General features: G+C 51.8%; 1 protein-coding gene across 7 annotated transcripts in view; it reads right to left on the bottom strand.

Annotated features, from left to right (window-relative positions):
• Positions 1–237: 237 nt before the first annotated feature.
• Positions 238–27,682, bottom strand: part of CUX2 (cut like homeobox 2) — a 241,003-nt gene continuing 213,558 nt past the window's right edge. For 5 of the 7 annotated variants that reach the window (XM_074356275.1, XM_074356278.1, XM_074356277.1 and 2 more), the window contains 12 exons: positions 26,128–26,319; positions 25,993–26,051; positions 25,446–25,494; positions 25,253–25,373; positions 23,574–24,248; positions 22,677–22,778; positions 17,124–17,929; positions 16,173–16,332; positions 9,621–9,893; positions 8,182–8,370; positions 6,628–6,901; positions 238–3,227 (listed from right to left, as the gene is read on the bottom strand). In XM_074356275.1, the coding sequence (XP_074212376.1) occupies positions 2,426–3,227; positions 6,628–6,901; positions 8,182–8,370; positions 9,621–9,893; positions 16,173–16,332; positions 17,124–17,929; positions 22,677–22,778; positions 23,574–24,248; positions 25,253–25,373; positions 25,446–25,494; positions 25,993–26,051; positions 26,128–26,319 (3,702 nt within the window). In that variant the 3' untranslated portion in view covers positions 238–2,425. The remainder of the gene's footprint in view (positions 3,228–6,627; positions 6,902–8,181; positions 8,371–9,620; positions 9,894–16,172; positions 16,333–17,123; positions 17,930–22,676; positions 22,779–23,573; positions 24,249–25,252; positions 25,374–25,445; positions 25,495–25,992; positions 26,052–26,127; positions 26,320–27,682) is intronic. The other 2 variants (XM_074356279.1, XM_074356276.1) reach the window with 2 other exon arrangements.

Here is a 27,682-nt window from a genome sequence, read left to right as displayed (position 1 = left end):
CGCTGCTCAGTGGCTGCTGTCACACTGGAACTTGGGCCCAGTGTGGCCAGATCTTACTATTTGCAAGTGAAGCCAGTAACTGTGATTTTTACATCATATGCCCCCATATTTGAATGATGGCAAATGAATTAAAAAAAAACAATTTTTAAATATAGCGCTTTGTAAAACACCTGAGGGCCAGCTCTGACCCCCGATTTGCACCCCCAGCTCCAGAACAAAGCAAGCAGGACACCCAGACATTATTATACAATTCTGTATTGACTGACGCGTTTATTACAGAACATGTTCCTTTCTTTTTTTTTTTTTTTTTGAATTTAAACAAAGTTCATCAATCTCTCATAGAAACAGTTTTGTGGGTTTTTGTTCTGTGTTTACCGTTATAGGACGCGAACCTGACAAAGTTGTTCACGGGCCTGCTAGCTTTAGGGACAACAGGATTTCCATGTTCAAAAGACCGTACTAAGTGCTTCATCAAATCCCATCACACAAAAGCCAGATGTAGTCCTCTAAGAATCGCAGTCTGCATGTAAGCCTGGATTTCAGGGTTGTGTGGGTTTCAACAGTAAAAAGTGGCATGTTCCCCCACGGTTGCCTTAATTGCGACAGGGCGGTGGTGGCTAAAAGGAGATGTTTCGTTTGTTCCAGATTTGATTGCTCTGAAAATTGGTCACTGTTTCCTATTGTCAAAATACAAAAATACCTTCATCTGGATAAAAATGTATACAGTGGAAAACTCTGCGATGCATAGCCTGGGTGTATGGAAAAGGAGGTTTTCCTGCAGGGTTTGCGTTGTTCTTCATCGGTTGGCGTGGAGACTGCAGCCTGGGCTGGGTGCATGAGAGCTGAGATTTCTGGAACGGCCCTCAGCTGTCTCCTTCTGGTCACTGGATTTTGCCGGCCTGGTTTCAAAATACTTGCTGCATCCTTGGAGCCCTCCCATCAGCCACCTCTCCCACTGGCATTGGGTTGGCACCGATTATGACCGCCTTTCATCGTCATTCTGGACTCAGCTGGGAAGCCGCCCAATTCAGCCTTCCCACAGTTTGGAAAAGTAAAAGAAAACCAGGAGAGGTTCAACAACCAATATGGTGGCCGGCCGTTCCATCCAAATTGGGAACTCTCCCCCTAGAAACCAGGATGATGGAGATGCTGGAGAAAGGGTTTCTCTGAGTTGGGGGGTTGAGTCTTTGTTCCCCAAAAGGTCATGTGTTAGAAGGCAGGAGGGTGGACTTGGAGATTATGGTGGTCATGCTGTGGTGAACTCAACCTTTTAGCTTTGTTCTGCACACACCTGGAGGGGCAGGTGCCTTCCAGAAACAGCACTAGGGTCAACGTGAGAGAAGATGGTGACAAGGGGAGCCGGGGTCTCTAGTTTGATGAATCTACTTTTTGGTGCTGGGTGCTGAGCTGGGGGCTTGTGGGATGAACAATGCTGTTATTTTCTTAAAACACAAGGAGGGGAAGATGGCAGCTAGCCTCGCTCTGGAAAGCCAGTGGGGAAACTTCCTGCGCTGTGGCCACGATTCCGGTTGGGGAATGGGGTCACTCTGCGCCATACCCCGGTTTCCAAAGGATCCAGATGGATGAGATGGATGTCCAGCCTCGACGGCCCACAGGTTTCTGACTGGAGGGAGTGTAAGCAGTTTGTTTGGTTACATCTCGGATAGGATGGTCGGCCACAGCCCACATCTCTACAACATTTACAATGGCACGGGACATTCTGTGCTGTCAAGGTTGCAAAACAGACCACCAGAATGAAACACATCCTCAACGGCATCAGGGTTTTCATTTAGAGTCTTTTGGACTTTCTCTTTTCAGCACGGTTTCTGGAAGGACGGTAGCAACGTGCTGTGTCTCAGACAGACGTGGAAAAAAAACCGCGGATCAAAGGTTATCTAAATTTTGGTCAGTCTTATAGTGTTTTGTGATGGCTTTGAACAATTGTCTTCTTTTAATCTCATCTAGTGGCAAAAACGACACAACTTCAGTGTATACTTCGCAACAGTTGTGACAGCGTCCTGATTTTATAACTCTCTGTAATATCAAAACAGCATTGGCTGGGAATAAATTCCAAAGGATCCTTTATTAAAATATCTAAAAGAGGTCTATAAATATTTATTTATTTTTCTAAAAGAGTTGTGAGTTTCCAGGTGAAACTGTGGCGCCACTTCGCTTCTGTCTCCTGTGGAGAGATCCGGGTGGAGAAGAGGGTGCTCCCTGGGGCCGGGGCTGCTGAAAAGAGGAGGCAGCGGCACCCGCCCCACCTGCTCACTCGCAGCTTCGCAGAACTAGGATTACAGCAAAATGTAGATGGCCTAAAGGTGCTGTCCACGTCGTGGTGGCGAAGCTCCTCCTTTCCTTACGGCGCCTCGGCTGGGAGAAAGGGGTGTGAGGGGGAGGGCGGCCGCCCAGGGCGCCCCCGCCTTTAGAACTCCCACTCCAGAGCCTCCTCCCGATTGGCAGCCCTCTCCAGCCGGTAGATGATGCTGTTCAGGTTGGCCATCTTCTCGTGCCGCCTCTGCAAGTTGGGGTTCACCTTGGCGCTGGGGTGCAAGGCCCCGGCCGTGTCGGCAGTGGGGCTGGCACTCGGCACTTTGGCGGGGGGGACACCGGGTGGGGAGGGGGAGATGGGAGCTGAGGAGGAGGGGACTGGGGACACAGACATCATGAGGCCCGGCGAGGAGGCAGCCGAGGGTGAGTTCAGTGACGCTTCTAGGCTGCAGCGTGAGGACTCCGAGGCCGACTTAAAACTTAGAGGGTCTGGGTGGAGCCGCTCCCCACCCTCGCTCTCCTGGGGGGGCTGCAGTGAGGGGCAGGCTGGGGTGGTCCCTCCGGGAAGGAGCAGGCCTGGGGCTGCTTTCGGGAGTCCGTCGTTACCCAGAGGGTCGGGATGCACCTCCGTGGAGGAACCCTGGCCTTTGTCCGGCTCCTCTGAATCCCGGAGCTGGCCGCCTGCCCCTTCCTCAGCAGTCTCCTCAGTCTGTTCCTCCTTAATCCTCACTTGAGCCTTGTCCTGGGGGGTCAGGGGTGTGATGCTCTCCTCGGGACCCTCCTGGAGCTTTAGTTCTTTCATGGTAGGTTTCTGGTCCTCAGCCTCAGAGTCAGGGCTCGGCAGGGTGGGGTCTGGGTGGGAGTGGCCTGGTGGCAGGATGCCAGGACCCCCACTGGGCTCGAGGTCTGGTTCCTCTTGGGTCCCTTCCACCAACATCTCCCGGCGCATCCGGGACCTGGGGCAGAGACGGCGGTGAGCAAGGGGCGAGATGTGGCCCCGGCTAACCCTGGGCTCAAATCACACAAGTGGCATTTGACCCCACCCACTTCCCTCGGGGGCTCACTAGGTACTAAGCTTCTTCACATCCAGCATCTTAGTAACTTCACAACCCCACAAGGTGAGAGCTATTATCATCCCCACTTCACAGAAGAGGAAACAAGGCTCAGAGTTGTTGAGTGACTTGCCCCAGGTCACACAGCCAGGACTTGAACTCAGGGCTGTTGGATTCCAAAGTTCACAATATGGACCTGTGCTGTCCAGACAGTAGCCACTGGTCACATGTGGTTCTCTCAGTAATAAAGTTTTTATATTGATTACATGTTGATATGGTTATATTTGTATGTATGGGTTAAATACAATATACTATTATAATTTAATGTTTCTTTTTATTAAAAACATGTGGCTATGTAGCTTTTATTGTATTTCTATTGGACAGCGCTGTTCTAGAGCATTTCTCAAAGTCAAACCCAGATCTAGTTTGTGGCAATAATTCCCTGCTTCTTTCCTGAAGGGACTCTCAGACATCAGTCCCTTCTGATGAGGCACATACAGTAACTTGTCTAGGTCAGCAAAGCACACAGAGACAGAGCCGGGACCGGAACCTGGTACCCTGAACTCTAGTCCAAAACCCATCCTCTCTTCACTTCAATGGGCTCCCTGCTGTTGGAGAGAACCTTAGTCTCATACACTGTGTTTTAGAGCAGGAAAAGCTAGGAATGGGTCTAACTCCATTAATTATTTTCCTGTATAGCATGAAGTCCAGAGAGGTCAAATCACTCGTTCAAGGTCACAGAGCAACAGGGCTTCCTCAGCATCTTCAAAGCTGTAGCCCTCTGCCCATTTATAGTAATAATATCATATATTATATTAATAACATAATAATAACGAAGTACATGTTTACAGATATACAACACTACCACTTATAAACTGTAATTATAAATACCATAATCATGGGAGCTTACCATGTATCAGGTGCTGGCCCAGCACTTTCTGCAGATTATTTCATTTATTTTTCATAATAAGCTTATGAGGGGGATGCTAGTCTCACTCCCACTGACAAAGGTGACAAGGCTCAGAGAGGCACAGGGAAAGCCACGGTCACACAGCCAGCAAGCCGTGCAGTTGGGCTCTGAACTCAGCCGTCCAGCTATACTCTCCTGCCTCCCTGCCCAGGTGGGGGGTGGGGCCCCCACCCCAGGATCCTCAGCCTGGGGGAATATGAGGGGTGATCTGGCTCACTTCCCTCTCTTAGTCCCTAATCCCTCCACAAAGACAGCCTTGCTCACCTTCCAGGGGACTCTGCCATCTCCTTTAGTCCCCTTGAGAGGGAAGAGCTGCTGGGAACAGAGGGGAGTCCTAATTGTTTCCACTAAGGTGGGATTTGAGGGTGTTTTGTTTGTTTTTGTTTTAGTGGGGAAGTAATTAGGTTTACTCATTTATTTTAATGGAGGTACTGGGGATTGAACCCAAGACTTCACGTACGCTAAGCACACATTCTACCACTGAGCTATACCCTCCTCCCTGAGGGTGTTTTGGGATGGTGCAAGGCCTGAAGCTCTGTCATCAGAACTTCCAAACTGTAGATTAAGTATAAATATGAGACTAATAGTCATTCACACCATAGTAAAAATTAGCCACCCCACTTCCTCACTCCCAAGTCTACAGCAGTTTCCTCCTGGTAATTTTTTCTCAAAACATCCTACTGTTCACCTTTCCCAGAGCTCACTGTAGTTTGTAATGACACATTAATACGAGTACTCAGTCAACAGTGACCTCCCCTGCTGATGTGTAAAGGATGCAAGGACTTTGCCTTATTCTCTCTGGTGCCCGGCACAGAGCAGGTGAGCGATAATATTTACCAAATGAAGTAATGTATTCTCCCATACTTATAACTCCTTGAGAGTGGTTTCTTTTGGGAGGGGAATTCCATGCTCCTTCAAAGCCCAGCTCAAATACCCCCTCTTCTGTAGAATCTTCCCCAGGTAAAATTCCCTTTTCTCGTAGTCTGCTACTTCCTGTTTCACAGCTTTTATTATGCTGTAGTGAATGTATCTTGTTTGCGATGTTAAGCTCCCTAAGGGCAGGGATGATAGCCTTGAACCCCAGTATCTCCAGATCCTGGCTCCCTACGCATACATGGCAAATTTTGTTGAGTGAATATGTTGGGTAATAATGGAAGGCTCAGTTCCTGTGGGGAACAAGAGGGGAGAGAACACCCCCACATCCCACTGGGAGGAAGGACATAAGGCTTTAAGGACCTCTGTCATTTGTCGTTTGGCAGACTGAGCCAGAATAATAAGCAATATTTACAATGTGTTTATGCCTAAAGTTTTTCCTTGGATCCTCAGTTCAGCATTGTAGGGTAAGTATTAGGTTCCTTATCTGTAAAACAGGGATGAGACTCAGAGAGGTACAGTGGTTTGCCCAATAACACACAGCAAAGTGTGAACTCAGGTCTGTGGATGCCCAAGCCTGGGCTGTGGAGAGGGGATTTCAGGTGTTCCACCCTTCCAGGCTCCTCCTTCCTCTTCTCTCTTGGGGATCAAGAGACTCTCCTCTCTGGCACCACAGGGGCACCAGAGACATCACTTGCTCTAACTTGGTGGGGAGTGCCTCGGAGGATGGGCCTTGAAATCCCATCAAGTCCTCCCCACAGGGCTCTCGGGAAGCCCCTCGCAGTCTCCTTGGGAATTGCTGGACCCAGTCAATGCCCTGCGCTGGCTCTGGGACTAAACCCCCAGGCAGCCCAGCTACTGCAGGTCAGATCCTCCTAGGACTAGGGACTGGTGAGCGGGGGAGGGAAGCTGCAAACAGGCGTCACCCACTCCGAGGCAGGTGGGGCCCGAGGGGCTGCCAGAGGGGTTTCCTTTGGCCTCGGGCACAGGAGAGGCCAAGAGCTCTATCGGGGCTCCGGCAAGTCTCAGTGGGTAGGCAGGGTTCCTCAGGCCTGTGCCCCAAACACCATTTCCTGACTCTTTACAGAGGCAGATGCAGAACAAGCTGAGTGAAGGCATAATAAAGATACTGTGTGCCTGGTCTTTTATGTAAGTCTGTCAGCCCCATCACATCCTCTGGACAATGCTATGAAGAAGATCCCATCTTGGTTCCCATTTTATAAGGTGGAAGACTGAGGCTCAGGGAGGTGAGGTCACTTGCCCAGGCCTCACAGCTGAAAATGGTGAAGCTGGGACTTACATTCAGGTTTGCCTGTGTTATGAATCTAAACACCTGTGCAATACGGTCTCCGCATCGCCCAGAGGCCACATTGGGCTCTTCCAGGCCCTGGGAAGCGGAAGTGGGTCTGGCTGAGACCTCTGCCCACCCGCCCAGCGGCCACTCCCCACCAGTGGGCCCACCTGTAGTTGTGGAACCAGTTGATGACGGTGTTGGTCTTGAGGTTGAGCTGGAAGGAGAGGAGCTCGATGGTCTGCTGGGAGGGGTAGGGCTCCAGCTGGTAGGCCTTCCTCAGCGCCTCCTTCTCCTCAGGGGCCAGCACCACTCGGGGCTTCTTGATTTGCAGGAGGCTGAGATCCTGGGGCTGCAGGCAAGGGCTGGGGCACTCGGAGCGGGTGGCTGGAGACTCACTGTCTGAGCCGGTGCTGATGAGGCCGTACCTGCGCTTCAGGTAGGCTGAGGCGGGCGGGGCAGGGAGGGGGGAGGGCTGAGAGGGGCCGACCAGAGGCCCATCGCTACCCGAGCTGAATGGAGCGTCAGCCAGCCGTCCTCAGAGCCCTTCCAGCCCCAAACCTAAGGCCCCCTGCCCAGTCTCAGCCTTTTCTCCCTCCTCGCTCTCCTTCCACTTCCTCCTGATCCTGCGGCCGAGACGCCGGCCTACCCACACCTGCCCCCGTGTCTGGTCATTAGCAACCTAAGTGTTAACACCTGTAGAGGGTTTAGCAGCGTGCCTCGCCTCACAGATAGGAAGTGCTTGCAGAAGGCTGCTCTGTGGCATTCTCTTGATTGCCAGAAGTGTCCTTGAATTTCACTAGTTTTATTGCGGGTGGGGGCAGGACATTACTTTTCAACAAACACAGTAATTGCATGATGCATCTCAGTTTCAAATCATCAAAAGGTGGGGGGGAAAAGCCCACCTCACTCAGAATGGAGGAAGGAAGGTATTAGGGTCTCCTTTAATCCTCACGGCAATGCCCTGATTGAGATGCTACAACTCTTTCTTTCAGATGAAGGAGGAAGCAGCAAACAGAGGGGAAGTAACTTGCCCAAGGTCACACAGCCTGGGAGCAGCAGGTCAAGTTCTTAGCTGTCTGACGCCAACAGCCCAGCCCTGGCCCGGCCCCACGTGCCCCTTACTGCCTGGCTTGACCCTGGACCCTCATCATGAACTTTCTTGGTGCCCTGGATGACAACTTTTCAACTTGTATCTTATCTCCCAGCTGGACCCTGAGAGCTTTTTAAGACCCAGGAATCCTCTACGCACAGCATGAGGCTAGGTGGGCACAAAGCAGGTGCTGAAGGCCGGCTCTTTTTTTCAGGGATATAAAATATTAGACAATGTGACAATCTGCAGTTCCTTGTCCACTCCCACGGTGGGGGATTCTTGCTGGGTCAGTTCTGTGCTTTGCTGTGTAGAATCTGGGTAATGGGCAAAGGCGGTTCACCCGAGAGGGAGCTGATGCAGAGGACGGAGGCATCAGTGCGAGAGAACGTTTTGAGGAATGTATAGTTGTGGCTGCAAGACTTGGGAGTAGCTCTGAGTGTGTGAAGGGATGCTGAGAGAGATGGGGTATTGGAATTTTCAGGCGAGAAGCAGTAAATATTTTAATGGCTTTCAGCTCTATTCTGTGGGATGGCTATGACTGGACCCCGGGGCCCCTGGTTTATTTGTGTTACAACCAGATATGGTTCCAATGGGAAGACTCGAGGCCAGACCCAGAGTACCCAGTGCTCACCTTTCTTCTCCAGCTTCTTCATGTCCCTCAGCTTCTCCACATTGTGGGGGTCACTGAGCCACAGCTGCATGCGCACGAAGGGCTCCCGCCCCTTCAGGCTTAGCTTGTGCCAGGGTTTGGGCCTGGACAGCAGGTCAGACACGGAGCCCTGCGTCAGCCCCAGGATGCTCTCCCCAAACAGCCGCTGCCCTGGGGACACGGAAGAGGGCAACCTGTTACCCCAGGCTGGGCAGGGGTGCTCCCAGGAGAGACAGAAAAGGGGCCAGAGACAGGGGAGAGCTCGGGGAAGGTCTCCACTAACTCAGAAGGGAGAACCAGACACACAGGGGAAACCCAACCCCAGTGTGATTCTGGGGGAGACCTTTCAGCAAAATATGAGATGTGGGGGGCAGACAGAAACCAAAAATGCTTTTGCAACTGAGATGTTCTTCACTCCCAGGGGATCCCTGAAGTTACCTGCAAACTTCATGCGTACAAATTAGTATCACCTTGTCAGAGAGTAATTTGACAGATTCTATCAAAATTTCAATGTGCATATTCTCTGACCCAGCAGGTCTGCTGCCTGGGGTTTACCTTCCAGTTGTACTTCCCCAAGGGCACAAAGATGCGTATGGATGTTGTTTCAGACACAGCAGGAAATTGGGAACAAGCAAAATGCTCAACAGTTGGGTAAAAAATGTGGGGCATTCATGGCCTGAAACACTTTGCAAGTGACAAAGAATGCAGGCGGTCTACTCATTCTAATGTGGAAGGGTGTCGGCAAAAGTGTTCATTTTTAAAATGCAAGATGAAGGATAGCATACGTGTAATTTCATCTACTTAGAAAAAAAAAGAAGAAACTAGATGTGCATATATTCTTGTATGTGTTCAGAAAGTGTCAAAGATGCAGAAAAACTATGGAGGGTGCCTGGATGGTGGGGGGATTTTGTTTATTTAAATTTTAACCTGTGTTTTTTTCTGTATTGTTTGATATTTTAAAATAATGATGCCTTATTTTTATAATAGAAATTGTAGGGAAAAGTTGGAGTTTGTGTGCATCCCTCTGGGCGGGGGGTTTGACTTGCATCTGAGACTTGGGGGAGTTTGTGACTCAGAAAATTAAAGAATCCAGATTTCTCTTCTGTGCCCCCAGGACTGGATCAGTATTGTGCTCAAGTCTCACTGTTACTGGGATTCTCTCAGTCCTCCTAGAAGGAAGTTTTGAAAGCTGTGGGCTAAGGATTTCAGGTCTTGTCAGACCAATATTCACCTCCCTTTTGTCCCACTGAGACACCCAGGTCAGAGTCAGATGCCTCCCAGAGGGTCCTGGATGCCCCGGGGCTGACCGGCACCTGCAGGCTGGACCCCAGTGCCTGGGATCTCGCTGCGGGCACTTTCCTCAAGGCAATAGGAGCCAACCAGGATGGGAGGCAGTATCCCTGATTCACACCACCCTGTACCTAGGTTGTTGTCTGTGAGGACCTCTTTGACCCTCTTGGTGATGGAGTATGTGTCCAGCTCGGGGGACATGGCCACAATCTCCTGGATGCCCCCTGTGGTCTGGCTGCCTGAGTATATCTTTCCACCCAGTGAAGAGCTGGGGCGTCCCTCTGGCTGCTGGTTCTCCTTGCTGCTCTCCAGTGCCAGGCTCAAGGGCTCTTGCGAGCTCTTCTCCGGTGCCTCCGTGGGGCTAGGGGGTGGGGATGGCGAGGACCTCGGTTCTGTGGGACTGGCTGTGGGCCACAAGGAGACAGAGAAGGCAGTTACTGCAATCTGACATAGACATACATGGTTTGGGCAGGCTTGTCGGTTAGAGCCAAGAGCTGGCAACAACCCATTTTGCAACCACCACAGGATTATCTCAGGCAGGGACCCCCTGGATGTGAACGCTAGCGGATCAAAGTTAGATGAGGACTAGGATTTACATAGTTCCAAAATATCTCCCCACAAGATACTTAGTAATTACAAAGGGAAAAGTAGTAACTTTATAGCACAGCCACCTGGTAGACACCACCTTAACCAAATGATCAAAGTTAACATCACCAGTCACAGGACAAATCAACAGCTGGTGCCTCCTGATACAATGTACCAAGAAGGAAGCAGCATCACTTCTGTGACAGTCCTGCCCATAGTGCACAGCACAGCCTGCATCTAACCACGAGGAAGCAACAGACAAAGCTGAACTGAGCCAGTCTACAACGTAGCTGCTTCTAAGTCTTCAAAAATATCAAAACTGAAAACAAAGAGAGGAAGAAGAATTGTCCAAATTGAAAGACACTAAAGAGACATGACTAAATACAAGTGATCCTGAATATGATCCTGGACAGGCAAAGATAAAATTATACAAAGGTGATTATTGGGACAACAGAGGAAACCTGGGTATAGATGGTCTGTTACATAACAGCACCGTATCATTGTAAAATTTCTCGTTTTGGGGAAACATTGAAGTATTTAGGGGCAAAGGAACGTGATGTCTTCAACTAATTTCTCAAATGGTCAAGAGAGAAAGAGCACAGATGTGGCAAAATTAGCAGCTGGTGAACCTGTGTGTAGGGTATAGGGAGTTGGCTTCTATTATTTCAACTCTTTAGTAAATTAGAAATTACATCAAAATTAAAAGTTAAGAAAAGAAAAAAAGAAGTTGGCAATGATCTTACAAGTCCAATTGCCAGAGATTAGCTAAATAAAATAAGGTTAGTCCCTGCAGCAGTTAAAAATAATATAATGAAAAGACGTCCACGCGAGATGAGTAAGTCCTGGGGAGCTAATGGGCAGTGTGGTGACGGCAGTTAACGGTCCTGTATGATGTACTTGACACTGCTGTGACAACAACAAAATGGTGACCATGTGAGGGAAAGGATGTGCTAACACTACTGACGTAAACATTTTGCAACATATGCATGTATCAAACCGTCACGTTGTACACCTCGAACTTACATAGTGTTCTACGTCAAATGCATCTCAATACAGCTGAGAAAAGAAAAACAGGAAGATATCCACAGTACAAGGGCACATTAAAAAAGTGAGTTTTAAAACCATGTTTTTCATTTGCCGAGAGACATTTTGTGTGAATATATATTAGAAAACCACTTAGAAGATATCCTGGGTGTGATGACTTTGCCGAACCTCAGCTCTGGAATCTATTAAATGGGGGCATAAAACATGCAGGTCTACACTTGCAATCACCCTACTCGGGGCCTTCGAGAGGACGTCATGAGATAACTAGGGTCACTTCCTGAGGAATGAGTTCCCCACCGGACATTCCAGCATGCGCTGAGCCTCCTGACAATCCAGGAAGGGCAGGCACCCCTAAAGGGTGGGGAGCGTGGTGGAAGGTCTATGGATCTCAGTGCTGGTCCATAAGGTGCCTTCCAGAAAAGTAGAAAAAGGTGCCTCTTCCTCAAGGCATTTAACTGGTACCTGATGGAAATTTGTTAAGATAAACATAAAAATGTATGATAAGTAGGAAGTAAAAGGAGCCCCAAACTGTCCTGCAGTGGCTTTGATTCCAGAAGACATTCTGAGCCTCTCTCTGCTCTAGATGGGTTCTTCTGTCCCTGTGGACAGAAAGTGGATCACTCTGATCAGACCACTCTCATGTTCCAGAACCTTCAATGGCTCCCCACTGCCCCCTGCATAAGAAACGTCTACTTCCTTGTCCTGGTGTTAAGGATTCTGGATTCTCTTTTCCCCACCCACCTCACAGACTTGGAGCTACTCACAGTCCCCCTAGTCACCCGACTCCCCATAAACCTCCTAGGCTCTTCTAAACCCATATGCCTTTATTCAAGCTGATCTTCCCACTCCGAATGCCTTCCCCTTAACCTTGAACTCCTATGCATCCTTCAAGACTCAGTCCCAAATGCCCCTTCACTGAGGTGCATGCCTAATAGCACCTTGACTGCACACTGTCACACTTCCTATAATTTTCTACTTGTGCCAGATCTCTTCCTAACTGAATACAACAATGATGATGATGACAATGATGGTAATAACTCATGAAGCTTCCTTTTACTGAGCACTTACTACGTGCCCTGGACAGCGCTACATGTTTTACACCCACGATGTCAAGTCACCCTTGTAACACCCCTAGGAGGTAGGTATGATGGCATCCCATTTTACAGATGAGGAAACTGAGGCTCAGAGAGGTTAGGCAATATGTCCAAGATCACACAGTAGCTAGTGGCAAAACCAGGACTTGAGCTCAGATCTGCTTACCCTCAACATAGTCCTCTCATCCACCAACTAACAGCCCCCAGACAACAGGACCAATGTTAGTCTTAGAGCCTGGGGAAGCAGGACGTGCTGCTGGGTGAATAAATTTTGGCCAGGGCCCCCAATTACCCCTAAAGATGCAATGTGAAACCTCAGCGTTCTGGGCAGAGGCATCACAGTGTGGCAGGCAGCCCACGTCTGGGGTCATGAGGACTCTACCCACCCCCACCGTTGGCTGAGCCTGGCCATCCAGGTGGCCTCTGTGTGATGCTAGAGCTGACATGGACATGTCCCCTGTAACTGTTACCAGCAGAGATGAAAACCTGGTAGGGAAGGGCCAGCCTGAGACAGTGAGAGACTGCTTCAAGTGTCAAGCTACTGTCGGCAGGGGAGAGGGCTGTGCCCAGCTGCAGAATGGAGTGTTTTCAACAGCATCTGCCTCTTGGAAAGCCACCTGTTCCCACGTCCCTACCCAGGGGGCTGGATTTCCAGCCAGAGATGCAGTGGGATGAGGAGAAGGAAATAAATCCAGACGATGCACCTGAAGCAGCAGCCCCGACCCACCCCCTCCACCCCCTCCAGGGAGAACGCGCTGACTTCAAGGACCATTTCTGACAAAATGACTGAAAGATTCAGAAATCAACTCTCTCAGGAGGAACACACCAATTATAAAGGGCTGGGAGGTTGGATGGGAACAGTCAGATTGGCTGGGACTGTGTCCCCTTGCCTGGGGTGGGGCTTTATTGGGGGCACTGGACAGGGTGTGGGCAGGGAACTAGGGGAGAAAGGGGGAGCACGGGGTGACCAACTGGTTTGCCTGGAGCATTCCTGGTTGTGGTATAGAAAGTCCCAAGTCCTGGGCAACTGGATGGCTGGTCATGATAAAGAGACAGTGAGGGAGAGACACAAGGAGGGAGAGGGAGAGACAGGGAGAGAGGCAGTGAGGGACGCACAGGGAGCAGAGGTTGAAGGTGACAGTGAGAGAGGGAGCTGGAGAGAGACAAGAGGGTGGGGAGAACAAGAGACAATGACGGGGGAGGGAATGGAGGGAAGACAGAGCTCTAGAGAATTCTGAGAAGCCTCAGACAGAAGTTCCTGGACACTGATGTCAACTACTGTGGGCATCGCGAACAGGGCTGGTTAATGAACCCGGGGTCTGGGGCAGGCAGCGAGCACAGGGGAAGGCATGCTTTAGAATCCTCTCCTGGCATCTGGCTCACCCCGAATTCCCTAAGGCTCCAGCACCAGTCCCTGCCCCGCTGCCTGGTGTTGGGGGGCTATGGACAAAATGGGGGCTGGCACAGGTCCAGACCCACCTCCATGGTAGGACCTCATGGGCAACGGGTCACCCTCTTGCCTCTAGGCTGAGGATGTGCAGGCGTGGGGGCCTTGGTTGGCTCCGTCACCACCTATCCCTGGGGCCAGCAGCTGGCACTCACATCTCTGCTCCCAGGAACCTGAGTCCTGGCTTCCTGGTCTGCAGGTGAGCAGAGAACAAGGTGCTCACCCTCCTCTGCACTCACCTCCCAAACTGTGTATGATCCTCCCTCCCTGCCTTTCCTTGTGCAGGTTCTTCCACCAGAACACCATTTTCATGGTCTTTGCCTAACTCTATCCCTACCTCAAATCCTTCTACAAGCAAGAGATTTTTTCAAAAACCAGAACAATTAGACATTGGGGAAATGCCAATATAAATTACGAGGTACCACTTCACACCCACTAGGATGGCGAAAGTCAAAGATGGAAAACAGCAAGTGTTGCCAAGGACGTGGAGGAATAGGAAGCAGCAGACATTGCTGCTGGAATGTAAAACGCTGCAATCGCTCTGCGAAAACAGTTTGGAAATTCCTCAATAAGCTAAACACAGAATCACCATATGACCCAGGAATTCCAATTCCTCTCTAGCCAAAGGAATTGAAAACTGGTGTTCAAAAACATCTCCATGAATAGCAGCATTATTCACAATAGCCAAAAAGTGGCTTAGCCCTCCAGTGGAATATTATTTAGCCATAAAAAGGAATGAAATTCTGACACATGCCACAACATAGAAGAATATTCAACATATCATGCCAAGTAAAAAAAAAAAGCCAGACACAAAATACCGCATATTATCTTGATTCTATTGACATGAAAAGCCAGGAACAGGTAACTCCACAGAGTCAGAAAGCAGACTGGTTGCGAGGGGCTTTAGGGGAGGAAAGAGTGGGAGTGGCTGCTGAATGGGCATGGGGTTTCCTTCAGGGGTGGTGAAAATGCTCTGGAGTTAGACAGAGGTGATGGTTGCACAACACTGTGAATGTACTAAATGCTGCTGAGATGTATACATTAAAAAAATGGCTAAAATGGTAAATTTTGTTTGTGAATTTTACCACAATGAAAAAAAAATTAGTTAAAATGCAACACAAGACTACACCAAAAAGGAAAAGGATTTGGGACCCTTTCACAAGCATGGGCCCTGTGGTGGGCATCTGAGGAGGCAGGGATCTAATGGCTGACAATCTTGTGTTCTAATCCTGGCTCTGCCACTGACTGGCCAGTGACCTTGGGCAAGTCGCTGTGCTATTCAGACCCTCGATCTCTTCTTTTATAAAACTGAAGGACATGAAGATTGAAGAAGAAAGCACTGCAGGTGGTTAGCACTGTGTGTGACAAATGACCACCGTCATTACAATGGTTGCACTAGTCCTCAATTATAAAACAGAAAGTATTTCAAAGCTATAGAAATATACAGAAAGTACAAGTCCTCCCTCCCTTCCCTGGGCCCATCACCGTAACAGATGTGAACACTGCTCCATTTGCTGCCACTCTCCCTGTTTGTTTTAAAGTAAAAAGGATCAGAGACAGCCAGAGCCCACCCCCCCACCCTGCCCGGTCTCTTCCTGGCCCCTCCCTCCTGGAGAGCCCCTCTCCCGGGCAGGTGGGTGCGGGCTGCTTTTTCCACATCTGTCTATGGTCGTTAACGTCCAGAACAAGCACCATCACTGGGATGTAAGCTTTAGTTCCTGACATTCTGTTTCAGGTCATGTTCCCAAGGATACCTGTCGATCTGGTTCATTTCTGTGAACCTGGGATATGGTTTTGTTCTGTCGACTGATCCCCACTTTCCAGATGGACAAACTGGCAGAGCTGAGGTCCTCGGACTTGGAGTCTGGCCTCTCCTTGTCTTTGTCTTTCTCTGGTCTCAGCAGGCAGATCAGATGTCCTGTCCTGGCCACCATGCCCTCTCATGGGTGGTACCTCACCAGGGCCCTTATGGATCTGCCCACTGGTTGTCATGGGTGAGGGAGCTTGGGTTCCATGGAGTGTCCCCCCTTACCCTAGGGATCCCCCCCCCCCCACTTTCTGTGAACTTGGGCAACTCTCTGAGCCTCAGTTTCCTTTTCCAGGAAAAGTTCAGACTCCACCCTGACAGTGCATCATTAAATGGATGGATAACAGCTGCCCAAGGCCCTGTGCTAAGAAGGATTTTGAGGCTACATGTTGGATCATTGGGAAAAAGAGATCGATCAGCAGATTCCTGATGGGAGTGGCAGGGTGGGGCTCCCCATGCAGAGCATTTTCTCCACTGCTCTAGGCACCTCGGCGCTACCTAGAGGCTTAAAACCAGTGACAGACATGTCTGGTTGAAGGAAGGATGAATGGGGAGCAGGGACACCAACTAGGAGCAAACTTCCAGGGCAGCAACAGTGGTGGCCGGGGCAGTGGGGACTGAGCAGGGCAGACCTGGGCAGTAAGGCCATTGCACAGACTGGAAGAGCGAGGGCTCTCCGCAGCTCTGGGGCCCCGTCTGCACTCACCCTGGGAGGCACTGGGCTGCTGGCCGATGGCCTGGCCAAGCTGGTCCGAGAGCCACAGCTGCATGCGGATGAAGGGCTCCCGCCCCTTCTGCGTCAGCTTGCTCCACGGCTTCGGCCGGGACAGCATGTCACTCACGCTGCCCTGGGACAGGCCAAGCACCTGGGGATGGAGAGGGCAGGAAGGGTGGGTCACCAGGTCCCTGGGACCCTGGCTGTCCTGTCCACCACTAACCCCAGGACCCTTAAGGCCACTGTTCACTCTTGCTACCTGAGAGGCCAGGGCTACCTTCAATTGTCCTTCATGCCCCAAGTGCCTGCTGTGTGCCTGTACTGTGCTCCCCACCTGCAGTGCTCTTCCTGATTTTCCTATGTGTAAAAATCCTACCTGGACTCTAAGACCCCTTAAGTGTCCCCTCCTCCAGGAAGCCTTCCTGTGTCTCCCATTCAGGTCACTTCTCCCTTCTCTGAGCTTATGACTTAATGCTCATTACAGGCAGAGGTGATGTTAAAAACTACCTAACGACTGGTACCAACTAATCAGTAGGCACCCCCCCCAACCATTGCCCCCATCAAGCTGGGCTGAGTCTTAACCAGCCAGTGGCTGGACCATGGGAGGGAAGGAAGGTCCCAGAAGAGGGTGGGTAGGTAGCTATTTCCTAAAGAGATGGAAGCATTTCACTGCTTTAACAACCACAGAACTGAATGCCAGCCTTGCCCGTGGCCCCCTTCCTACAGCCTAGGGATAGCTAGACACAGGGATAGTCAGAAAGAGGGATTTGGGGGTCATGCAGACCTGGGTCTGAATTGTGTTTCTGCCAAGTTCTTGCTCTCACACATGCGCACACACACTCACACACACGCACTTTCCAGACCACAGATGCTGGGGGTCCTCCCTCCCCAGGTCCCATGGCCCCAGGCCCCCAAGCCTCCAGGAGGCCCCACCATCCTCACCTTCTCCCCGAAGATCCTCTGGCAGATTCCGTTCTTGGCCAGCTTCTCCTTGACCTGGCGCGTCAGCTCCAGCGTGTCCACCTCGCGGTACATGTAGAGCTCGTACTGCTCGGGGGTCAGGGGCGGCACGGTGGGCTTCAGTGTGCGGGGCACGTAGGCCGGGTAGTAGGCCAGCCGCCCGCCGCTGCCTACCTCGGGGCCGCCCCCCTCGGCCTTGAGCTCGCCCACCCTGAGGGGCTCGTCCTCGCTCCCGATGGCTTCATCCTCGGGGGCCGTGGGGGCCTCGTCCCCGCGGGGCCAGGCCCGCCCGTTGGGCTGGCCGGAGTAGCTGGAGGAGGAGGAGGAGAGTGAGGGGGAAACGGAGGTGTAGGGGTGGCTGAGCAGGCCACGGTCCGAAGCCCAGTGGTGGTCGAAGTAGCCGGCATCGCCGATCTCCGACTTGACCTTCCGGATGATGCTCTGCACGAAGGCGGCTGGGGACAGGACTGTGAGGGATGTCTGCGTGGCACTGCTGCTGGTCCCCCCGCCGCCAACACCACCACCGCCGCCGACACCGCTGTCCTCCTGCTTGACGTGGGCTGGGGCCCCGTTCTGGCTCGTGGCGGCCAAGGAGGCGCCGCGCTCTGGGGGCGAGGGAGGCACCGAGCGGCCCCGCGGGCCTGCCTCCATCTCCAGCAGGGCCTGCTGCTGTGCTTGCATCTCACGGCGTGCTTGCTCCAGAATGTTCTTGATGGCATCTTCCGAGGTGCTGGCGGGGGCTGTGCCGTTGGAGATGCTCAGTGGGGTCGCTGAAGTCTTCGGATCACCTGTGGGACAGATGACAAGGTGGCTGGGGGCCCAAGCGCAGGGTGTGGCTTGAAGGACAAAGATGTTCACAGCACAGTATACCAGCAAAATGCTGGAGGCAACCTCTGTGTCCAACAGCTGGGGATTGGGTTAAGTAAATTACCGTCCCTCCATATGGCAGAATATTAGACAGCCATTAAAAACCAGGTGGACAGTGAGATTTTAGCATGTGTGGAGAAAGTGCTCATGGGGATAACATAACAAGAAAAGAGACTTGTCTTTGCATAAGCTGTGATCCATCTATGCAAATAAAAGCAAGTCCCAGGAGAGAACACATAGTATAAACTGCTTTCTACTGAGCTGCAAAGCAAGCAGTGGAAAGTCTTTTTTCACAAGTAGTAAACACAAAGGAAAAACAGAACAATGCTCCCCTCTGCTCTCCAAGTGTCCTCTCCCACGCTGGGGTCTCCCCATCTCTGAACCAACCCAGATCCACACAGCCCTTCCGCTATCATATTGTTGTGCAGTCTCCACCCCAGGGGATCCTCACAGCCCCATTAAAAAATTTCTATTATTTTCCCAATTAAAAAATTAATACAGCAATGGAATATCATTCAGCCATAAAATGGAATGAAGCACTGATACATGATACCACATGGAAGAATCTTGAAAACATGATGCTAAGTGAAAGAAGCCAGACACAAAAGGCCACACACTGTATGGTTTCCATTCATATGAAATATCCAGAACAGGTGAATCCACAGACACAGAAAGTAGACGGCGGCTGCCTGGGGCTTAGGGAAAGTGGGGAGTGACTGCTAATAGGTAAGGAGTTTCCTTTTTGGGGTGAAGACGTTTTGGAACTGGAAAGATGTAGTGGTTGCACGACATTGTGAGTATACTAAATGCCACTGAATAGTTCACTTTAAAATGGTTAATTTTATGTTACGTGAATTTCACCTCAATTAAAAAAAAAGAAACACATTCCTATGGTGGAGAGCTAATGTGCAAAAAGTTAAGATGAAAATAAAAGTGCCCTCTAACCTCTCCCCCTGCGGCAACCACAGGAGATGTTCTCATGTTTTTCCTTCTGCTCTATTTTCTAACTACGTGCGAAGGATGATCATACTGGACACATAGAAATGTAGCCTGGTCTGCCTTCATTTCATACTGACATGAGTATTTTTTCTTATGATTAGAAGTTCTATCTTTAATGGCTGCATATGCCACTGAAGAGATACCCTCTGCTAAATACCCTCACCTCTGGGTCCTGGGGTGAGTGGTGGAGGGGATGGCCAGGGTCCCAGGGACCTGCTGACCCACCCTTCCCGCCCGCCACCTCCCCAGGAGACCCTCCAAGACCAGCAGGCAGGTCTGGCCCAGGCTCCTGAGAGATCACGGCTCCTGCCCTTGGTCCTGGTGTGTGTGACACTTTGCGTGCACTCTTTAAGAATGAAGTCTCTGTTTCTCCCAGTCCTGTGGAGCGCCTGCAGTTAAGCCTCACTGGCCTTCAAAGCCAAATGCTCTGGGGGTTCCTCCTCCCAGTGCTGGACCCCTGGGCTGGGGCGCCGGATGTGGGGCTCAGAGCCCTTACTCCCACGGGAGAAACTCTGTGATGTAATCATTCTCCAGTTTGCGGGTGGCCCACCCGGGGACTATGGGACCTGATTATATCGTAAGTGCGCCGTCCTACCAACCCGCTGTGGTTTCCTTTTTATGTCTCCAGCTGTAGATCTTTTTTGGTAGGTTCCAGTCTTTTTTAATCTGTGGTTGTTCAGCAGTCAGTTGTGGTTTTGTTGTGTCTATGAGAGGAGGTAAACTCAAGGTTCTACTCCGCCATCTCAATGAGATGCTCTTCTCTCTTCTTATTGTGATGTTGTCTTTTAAATTTCCCTGCTCCCTGGTTTCTGGCCCCCTGGTGGAAGAGCACTGTACAGGGAGTCAGGAGACCTGGGCTCTCCTCTGACCTCTGTGTGACTGTATGTCTCCCTCTCGTTGAGCTCAGTTGTCCTGTTTAGTGGGAGAGTTAGACTGTTTCTCATGGTTCTTTTCACCCCAGTATCGTGTCTCATCTACATCTGTAACCTGTGTCTCACACAGAGCAGACACTTAATAAATGTTTACTAAATGACTGCCTCTCTTTTGCTGCAGAAGTTGACCAAGAAGAAAGAAATAAATGTGTACACTGTAGGGGCTCAGCAGATTATACAGACGGGGTAGTGTAGGCTCGCATCAGGATAAGCCTCTCTCCACCCGTCCCAGGGAGGAGGTGGGAGGGAGGGCCCTTGGGAAACTCGGCTTCCAGCAGCAGAGGCTTGGGAATCAGGACACTTGCTCCAAGTCGCCACCAGGGGGAAGCAGACACTGTAAAACAGAGTGGGAGTGCTTAAGCCAGTGTCTGGTTCTAAGTCAGATACGGTCTACACTGTATAGCACTACATTGTGCTGGATGCAGGGATGCGACTCAGTGCCTGGCTGCAAGAATCCCCCAGACTGGTGAAAGGGATAGTCACATCTGCAGAGTCATTTGTAACACGAACAAATGCAACGATGGACACATTATAATGATAATATTAAGTGTAATGACAATGGTTAACTTTTCAGGGGCATCTTTTTTTTTTTTTAGGTTCTTTTTTGGTTAGTTTTTATTTGTTTATTTGTTCATTTATTTGTTTACTTATGTTTTTCTTTTTGCAGGGGCATCTTCTACCTGCCAGGCCCCAGTTGAGTGCTTGCCATGCCTGATCCCCACACAACCTTAAGCAGGGAGTACTAATACTGTGCCTATTTTAAAGATGAGAAAATGGAGGCACAGAGAGGTTAAGTAACTTGCTCAAGGTCACGTAGTTAATAAATAGCAAAGCCAATTACCTGTATTGCACCAAGCAATATAGGTAATTGTGGGGAATCCAAGGAGGGGCAGTAGCCAATCCATCTGGATGGGGATGGAGGGCTTCCTGGAGGAGAAGACTTCTGAGTTGAGTTGTAAAAGTAAGAGCAGGAGTTGGCCAGGTGAATGGTGTCTGGGGTGAGGATGGCATTAGGGGCACAAAGAACAGGATGAGAATGGGCATGACTATAAACAGTTCATATGAGAGGCAGGGTGGGGTCCAGAAGAGTCTGAAGACTGTAACAGGGCCTACAGGCCTTGTTGAGAAGCTGGGATTTTATCCTGAAAGCAATGGGGAGCCATGGAAGAATTCTGAGCAGTGACATATGACCATGCGTGTCATCTAGAAAGATCCCTCTGGCCTCTGGGTGGAGAATGGGGTGGACGGGGCCTAGAATATCTTTGGCAAGACCAGTGGAGAGGCTACTGAGTGGTCTCAGCAGGATGGTCTGTAACCAGGCTGGTGGCAGCTGGGGTGCAGAATGGACAAGTGTGAAAAAACTCTTAGAAGGTAAGTGACCTCTGGATGGGGTGACTGATTGGCTGTTGGGGGTGCGGGGTCAAGGAAAGTCCCTTACCTCATCCTGGGTTTCTAGCACCATCTGTGACAGGTTCCTAGGCCCTGAGTGAGTGGTTTTGGGGAGGCAGTGAAGGGTAGAGAGTTCCGTCTCAGACATGTTAAATTTGAGATGCCAATAGGGGACGCTGGTGGACATGACCAGCCAGCCATTTGGCTTGTGGCTCCAGAACTCTCCAGAGGGGTCTGGCCTGGAGAGGGAGTGATTTGGGAGTTGTTGATTGTTGAAACTTCCAGGAGTGGATTAATTTATCTAGGAAGAGTAAGAAAGTCAGAGGACCTGGGGTGGAGCTCGGGGGTACCCCATGTTTGAGGGGCTGATGGAGAAAGTGCACAGTGACGGGCTAGACAGTGGTTCCCCCAAAGATACCCATGTCCCAATCCCTGGGCCCTGTGAATATGTTACTTCACGTGGCAAAAAGAACTCTGCAGATGGGATGAGAGTTAAGGATTTTGAGATGAGGAGATTATACTGGATTATCTGGGTGGGTCACACATAATCACACAGGTACTTAAAAGAGAAAGGCAGAGAGATCAGAGAGAGAGATGCTTTGATAGTAAGATGAAGAAATGGGACATGAGGCAAAGAATACAGGGGCCTCTAGAAGCTGAAAAAGTCAAGGAGACGGATTTTCCCTGAGAGCCTCCAGAGAGAATGCAGCCCTGCCAACACCTGGACCAGAGTAGCCCAGGGGGGCTGGCACTGGACTTCTGACTTTCCAGGTAATAAATGTGCTGTTTTTAGCCACTGAGTGTGTGAGTGTGGCACCCACCAGGAAAGTGTAGGTGGCACACTGGAGAGGTGGGAGGAAGCCAGGAGGACGACCTCTCCCTGGGAACTGGACAGCAGAGGTGCCAGGAGGCAGGTGAGACCGACGGTCAGGGGTGAGGCTCAGGCCTCTGTGCTGGACAAGCTTCTGCATGATTACTGATCACTGAGCCTCCCGAGTGGAGGACACCTGGACGGCCCAAACCAGTCCTGCCAACAGAGCCCCACGGTGAGGGCGTGCTGCCTGATACGGCCGCCACTCAGCACCTGTGCAGTGTGGCTATGAGGCTGAAGAACTGAGGTTTTCATTTCGCTTAATTTTAGTCAGTTTAAATGGATACAGCCACACGCGGCTAGCGGAGCCCATACCGGATAGCATGGATCTAGCGCTTTCCGACTTGGCTGCAGGTTGTGAAAAAGTCAAAGAGGTTGGGATCTGCTTGGAATCCCCTCTGGGTAGGACGAGGTCTCATCTCCTGCTCAGAGCAGTCCCTGCAGGCCTCAGGGCTTGCCTGGCGCGGACACACTCACCCCCCTTCTGCGACTCGATCTCTTTCTTGGCCTGCTCCAGGATGCTCTTGATGGCGTCGTCCGAGCCGGTCTCTGGTGTGCGGATCCTCGGAGTGATACTGCCTGGGGGAGGCAAGGAGGCATCTGTTGTAGTGATCTGCGTGTTGGGGGTCATTCCCTGGAGCTAGGTGGGGTGACAGGCTGGTCCCCTCCTCCCAGAGCCAGAAGACTGAGAGCCAGACTGTGTGTGTGTGTGTGTGTGTGTGTGTGTGTGTGTGTGTGTGTGTGTATGTGTGTGTGGCAGGACCACCACTGACCTAATCTTTGTGACAAACTGTGGACCTACAAGTGATTCTGGCTTGAAGAAATAATAATAATAGTAATAATAGTAATAATAATAATAACAATAACAATAATAATAATAATATAATAATAATAATATAATAATAATAATAATAATAACAATAAAAAACAATCAATGATGGCAGCCACCATCAAGGATAATGATTCTCCAGGAGTTACTGTATGTTTATACTCATTTAACCCTTCAAGAGGCTGACAGATGGGGAAACTGAGGCTTGGAAATGCTCAGGGGGTACTTGCCAAAGCAGCCCCTGGGGCCTAGCCTCCCACCGTTATCAGCCTGAGTCGCCCATAAGGGCCAGTTTCAGGGGAAAGGGCAGCCACAGGCCCCAGGAAGGAGGGATCAAGGATGTATTTGCTTATCCTACAGAAGGGGAAACTGAGGCACAGAGAGGCAAAGTTACTTTCCTGCAGTCACACAGCTGGGAGGTGGCAGACGAAGGCTCTGAACCCAGAGCTGTACTCTCAGCCCCAGCCAGCTCCACACCCTGGGCTGGGCCGGGGAGACCAGGCCTGAGCCCCTGTGCCTCGGACGGGTCCTCGGCCAGCACTCACCTCGCTGCCGCACCTGGATGGTCCTCAGAGCCAGCACGTTCTGCTCGTCCGACAGGAACTGCTTCATCTTGATGAAGGGCTCCTTGCCCTTCACTGTGAGCTTGCGCCAGGGCTTGGGCCGGGCCAGGATCTCGCTGACTGAACCCTGGGACAGGCCCAGCACATAGTGGCCGAAAACCCGCTGCCCGATGTTGTGTTTGAGCAGCTGCTCCTTAACCTGGAATGCGATCTCCGCTGTGTCCAGCTGCTCCTCCTCCGCTCCGGCCCCTGTCGTGGCCATGCCGCCCCCACCACCATCTGCTGGCTCGGGGCCTCCAGGCGGCTCAGGGCCAGGGGCTGGGGTGGCAGGGGCTGTGGGGGGCTTGGCGCTGTAGAAGGCCGGAGGGAACACCAGCAGGCCCCCCGCCTCCCCCTTGAAGGCGGCCGGGGGCATCATGTGCTTGGAGAGCAGCGCGTCCCCTGTTAGTCTCTCCCCCGAAGCCAGGCTGGGGAAGGGGGACAGCGAGAAAGTCCGAGGGCCATCGGGGCCCAGGCTGGGGCCCAGTAAGGGCTGCCCTGGGCTGGGGGACAGGGGGTCTTCAGGCCCTGGCAGTGGTGGGAGCTGTGGAGGGGATGGGTAGGACTGTTCTGTGCCCAGAGAGTCCTTGATGGAATCATCCTCCGAAGGGTCCTCCTCTAGAACGCCGAGACAGAGGGAGAGAGGAGAGACAGAAAGGCAGAGGGGCGGACAGTGATGGGGAGACGGAAGCAGAAGAGAGGGACAGGGAGACAAATACCGAGAGAAACAGAGATAGGGAAACAAGCAGAGAGAAGTAACATGAGAGACAGAGACAGGAAAAGTGAACGTGACAGAGGGACCGAAAGACAGAGGGAGAGACAGAAGCACACACAGAGACAGAAGTTCGGAGGGAGAGGATGCGGGGGGGAGGAGAAGTGCTCTAGGCGTCCGGCAGTGCCAGTGTCCACACTGCCCCTCCTCCCCCTTCTCATCCCCCACCTCAAGCCTGGGCCGGACGCCAGTTCTGGGGAGACCCCTCCCACCATCAGGCACATTAACTGAGCACTTGTTACGAGCCCAGCACCTCAGCCTGGGGACTAGTCACCGTCCCAGAGCTGTGCAGCCCACTTCCGGGGCACCCGCCTGCGCCCTGGCTATGCATTTGTATTTCCCATGCGCGCTCACTCCACCTGCACAGCACTCACTAGGCCCCATTACTGCCCCCATTTCACAGATGAGGAAATGGAGGCAGCACAGAAAGTCTTGGCCCGAGGCCACATGGCTAAGAGGTTGCAAGGCCACTTCTGGGAGACAGTCACGTCTGCAGGCCATTCCCGGCAGTCTGCTGTGGGGGGTGTGGTGTGAACGCCCTCCTTGTCTCCTGGGAGCTGCTGCTCACGAAGGCCCAGGCGTGAGTGAGCCCCTTGGGGGACCCTGGAGGGCCTGCATGACCCGTGCGTCCCTCAGTGGGCATGTCCCTGTGGGACAGCTGCAGCTGACTTAGCCGTGGACGGCGCCCAGCTCAGCACCAGGCACTCAATCAATGTGCCCACCTTTTATCCATCAACCCCCCGCCCATGTGGAAGGCAGTGGTCTGTGGGCATGTGGGCATGGAGGCCAGAGACCCACAGGCAGCTCCCACCCTGGCCCCTCAGTCCCGAAAGCACCCCTCCTTCCCTACCAGGGCTGGCTAAAAGACCAGGCTTTTCCAGAAGAAATTTCTGCGCGGGGAAGAAGGCCTCCTTTGCCATGAGCAGTGAGTCTTCCGGCTTGGCTATGCCCTGAGAAGACAAGAAGCCAGGCTGAGAGGGCAAGGTTGGTGCAAGGCTCTCAGGGCCAGCCTGCCCTGTGGGGATGCTGGTGGGGACACTCACCTGGGGTAGGCTGCAGGTGCTGGAGGCCAACTTCATGGCTTTCAGGATGCTGCCAGAGAAAGAGAAGAGAGTGTGAGGCCAGTCGGTTCCCGGGACTGGGGGAGAGGTCTTGCAAGAAGCACTGCCACCGGCTCATCTTCCCTGGCTGAGGACAACTGCCCCAACCCCCTGGACCCCACATAACGTGGGACTCACTGCAACAGGCCCCAAGGAGCAGGTTGGTGTCACCTGGAGGGGTGGTGTGTTAACTGACTTCCACCCTGGCCGGCTTGAGCCAATCTGATTAAAGCCAGACGCCCCCCGCCACCCGCTGCCAGTTACATCACCAACAAGGCTACATTCTCCACAGGCAGCGCTTGATGACATAAGGATCGGGCATGATACCAAAGACGCCAGTGGAGAGGAGACAAGGGGACCACAAAGTTGGGACTGGTGGGAGGGGGAAGACGATGAGCTTGGCCAAGGGCCCCTCACTATCTTCCCAGTAAGCCCCCAGCCAGGGAAGAGGGCCGGGGGGGTGGTCTGTAGAGCCCCACTCACACGGTACCTCAGCTCTGTTTTAATTTCCTCATAGTCAGACTGTGCCTGGAGCTTCTCTTCCAGCTTCTAGAAGAACAAAGATGTTGAGGCTGGTCCACGTCCTTCTGCCTGGGGATGCCCCGCCTCCGCCCCCAAGACCTACTTCGATGGCCTCGGACTTGGCTGTGAGCTGCCGCTCCAGGTCTGCAATCTGGTTGGCCGAGGTCTCCTCCAGCTCCTGCAGAGAGTTCTGGAGGTGCTGCACGTCCTTCAGCAGCCGCAGGATCTCCCGATCCTTGGAGGCCAGGGCAGCCTCCAGCCGCGGGCCTGAACACAGCGCGAAGTTCACCTTATCCTGAGGACAAAGCGGGGCTTGGAGGGCCGAGAGGTGTGGGCAGGGGGCTGCAGGGCAGCTGTGCTCCTCGGAGTGACCCCACCCCTCTGACAGGCCCGTGGCTTCCCCCTTCCCACCTCTGAGCCTTTGCTCAGGCTGGGCCCACCTGCCTGCATGTCTTTTCCTCAGTTCTTGAAATGAAATCAGGAGGGAGGAGAGGTCAGGGAAGGCTTTTTAGAGGAAGGTATGTCTAAATCGTGATGAAGTTCAAAAACAAGTTAGTGATTTGGAAACTTGTTTGGCAGCATCTACGAAAGGTGAACATTCGATGCTCTAAATCCTGGTACTTTCGGTGGCTGGAACACAGACAGGAGAAATGCAGGCAGCTGTGCGCTGAGACACAGGACACGAATGCTCGTAGCAGCCCTCTCTGTAATAGCCCCAAACCGGAAACCTCTCAAATACTTAAGAACTGGACAATAGATGGACCGATTGTGGAATATTCACACAATGGAATACTAGACAGCAGGGAAAACGAACAGCTACAGCTACTCATAACACAGCTTGGACAACTCTCCTGGATATAACATGGAGGGAAAGAAGACAGACACCAAAATGTGTGTGCGATTCTATTAAGATCAGACATCAAAACAGGCAAGACCCATCTGTGCCATTAGGAGTCAGGAGAGTGGCTCCCTCGGGGGAGTGGCACCTGGAAGAGGGCACAAGGGAGGCTTCCCATGTGCCAGAATGTTCCTCCTGTTGATCTGGAAGTTGGTTATGGGGTGTGCTCACTTTGAAAAATTCATTGAGCTGTACACTTACGATACACACATTTTCCCTTATCGATGTTCTAATTCAATAAAACATTTCTTAAAAAGGAACAAAAAAAGGAAGTCATCAGTTGGTTGAGGAAGTGGTGGTGATAGGGTGTTCCTGGCCAAGACAAAAGCACAGACAAAGGTTTGAGTTTCCACATCGGGCCCAGGTCCCACCCCAGGGGGATGTTCCCATCCCAGGCAGCAAGAGACCCACGGGATGGGACATGAGACCTTGCAGCCATGAGCCACATTAAGGTGGTTCCTTCCTCCTCCTCCTTTGCCGCCAACCCCTAACCCCACAGCGTCTCCAGGTTTTAGGAAATGGCCGCTGTGTCCTGGATGAAGGTAAAGAGGTTGCTGTTTGAGGGGACCTGAAGTTGGCTGCCCCTGGGCTCAGTTACAAATGAATCCAAGAAGCCTTTATAAAGAAAAACCAACCGACCACTACGAACCCCGGCTATTCTTCCATGGAGATAAATGCCAATTAAAACAGGAAGCGGATGCCATTAACACATTAAATTAATTAGCATCGAGCGCCACTGTTGTGCTTAGAAAAGCTCACC

The sequence above is a fragment of the Camelus bactrianus genome, chromosome 32, assembly GCF_048773025.1.
Source record: "Camelus bactrianus isolate YW-2024 breed Bactrian camel chromosome 32, ASM4877302v1, whole genome shotgun sequence".
Classification (NCBI taxonomy): Eukaryota; Metazoa; Chordata; class Mammalia; order Artiodactyla; family Camelidae; genus Camelus; species Camelus bactrianus.
This window is presented reverse-complemented; position numbering and strand designations above follow the sequence as displayed.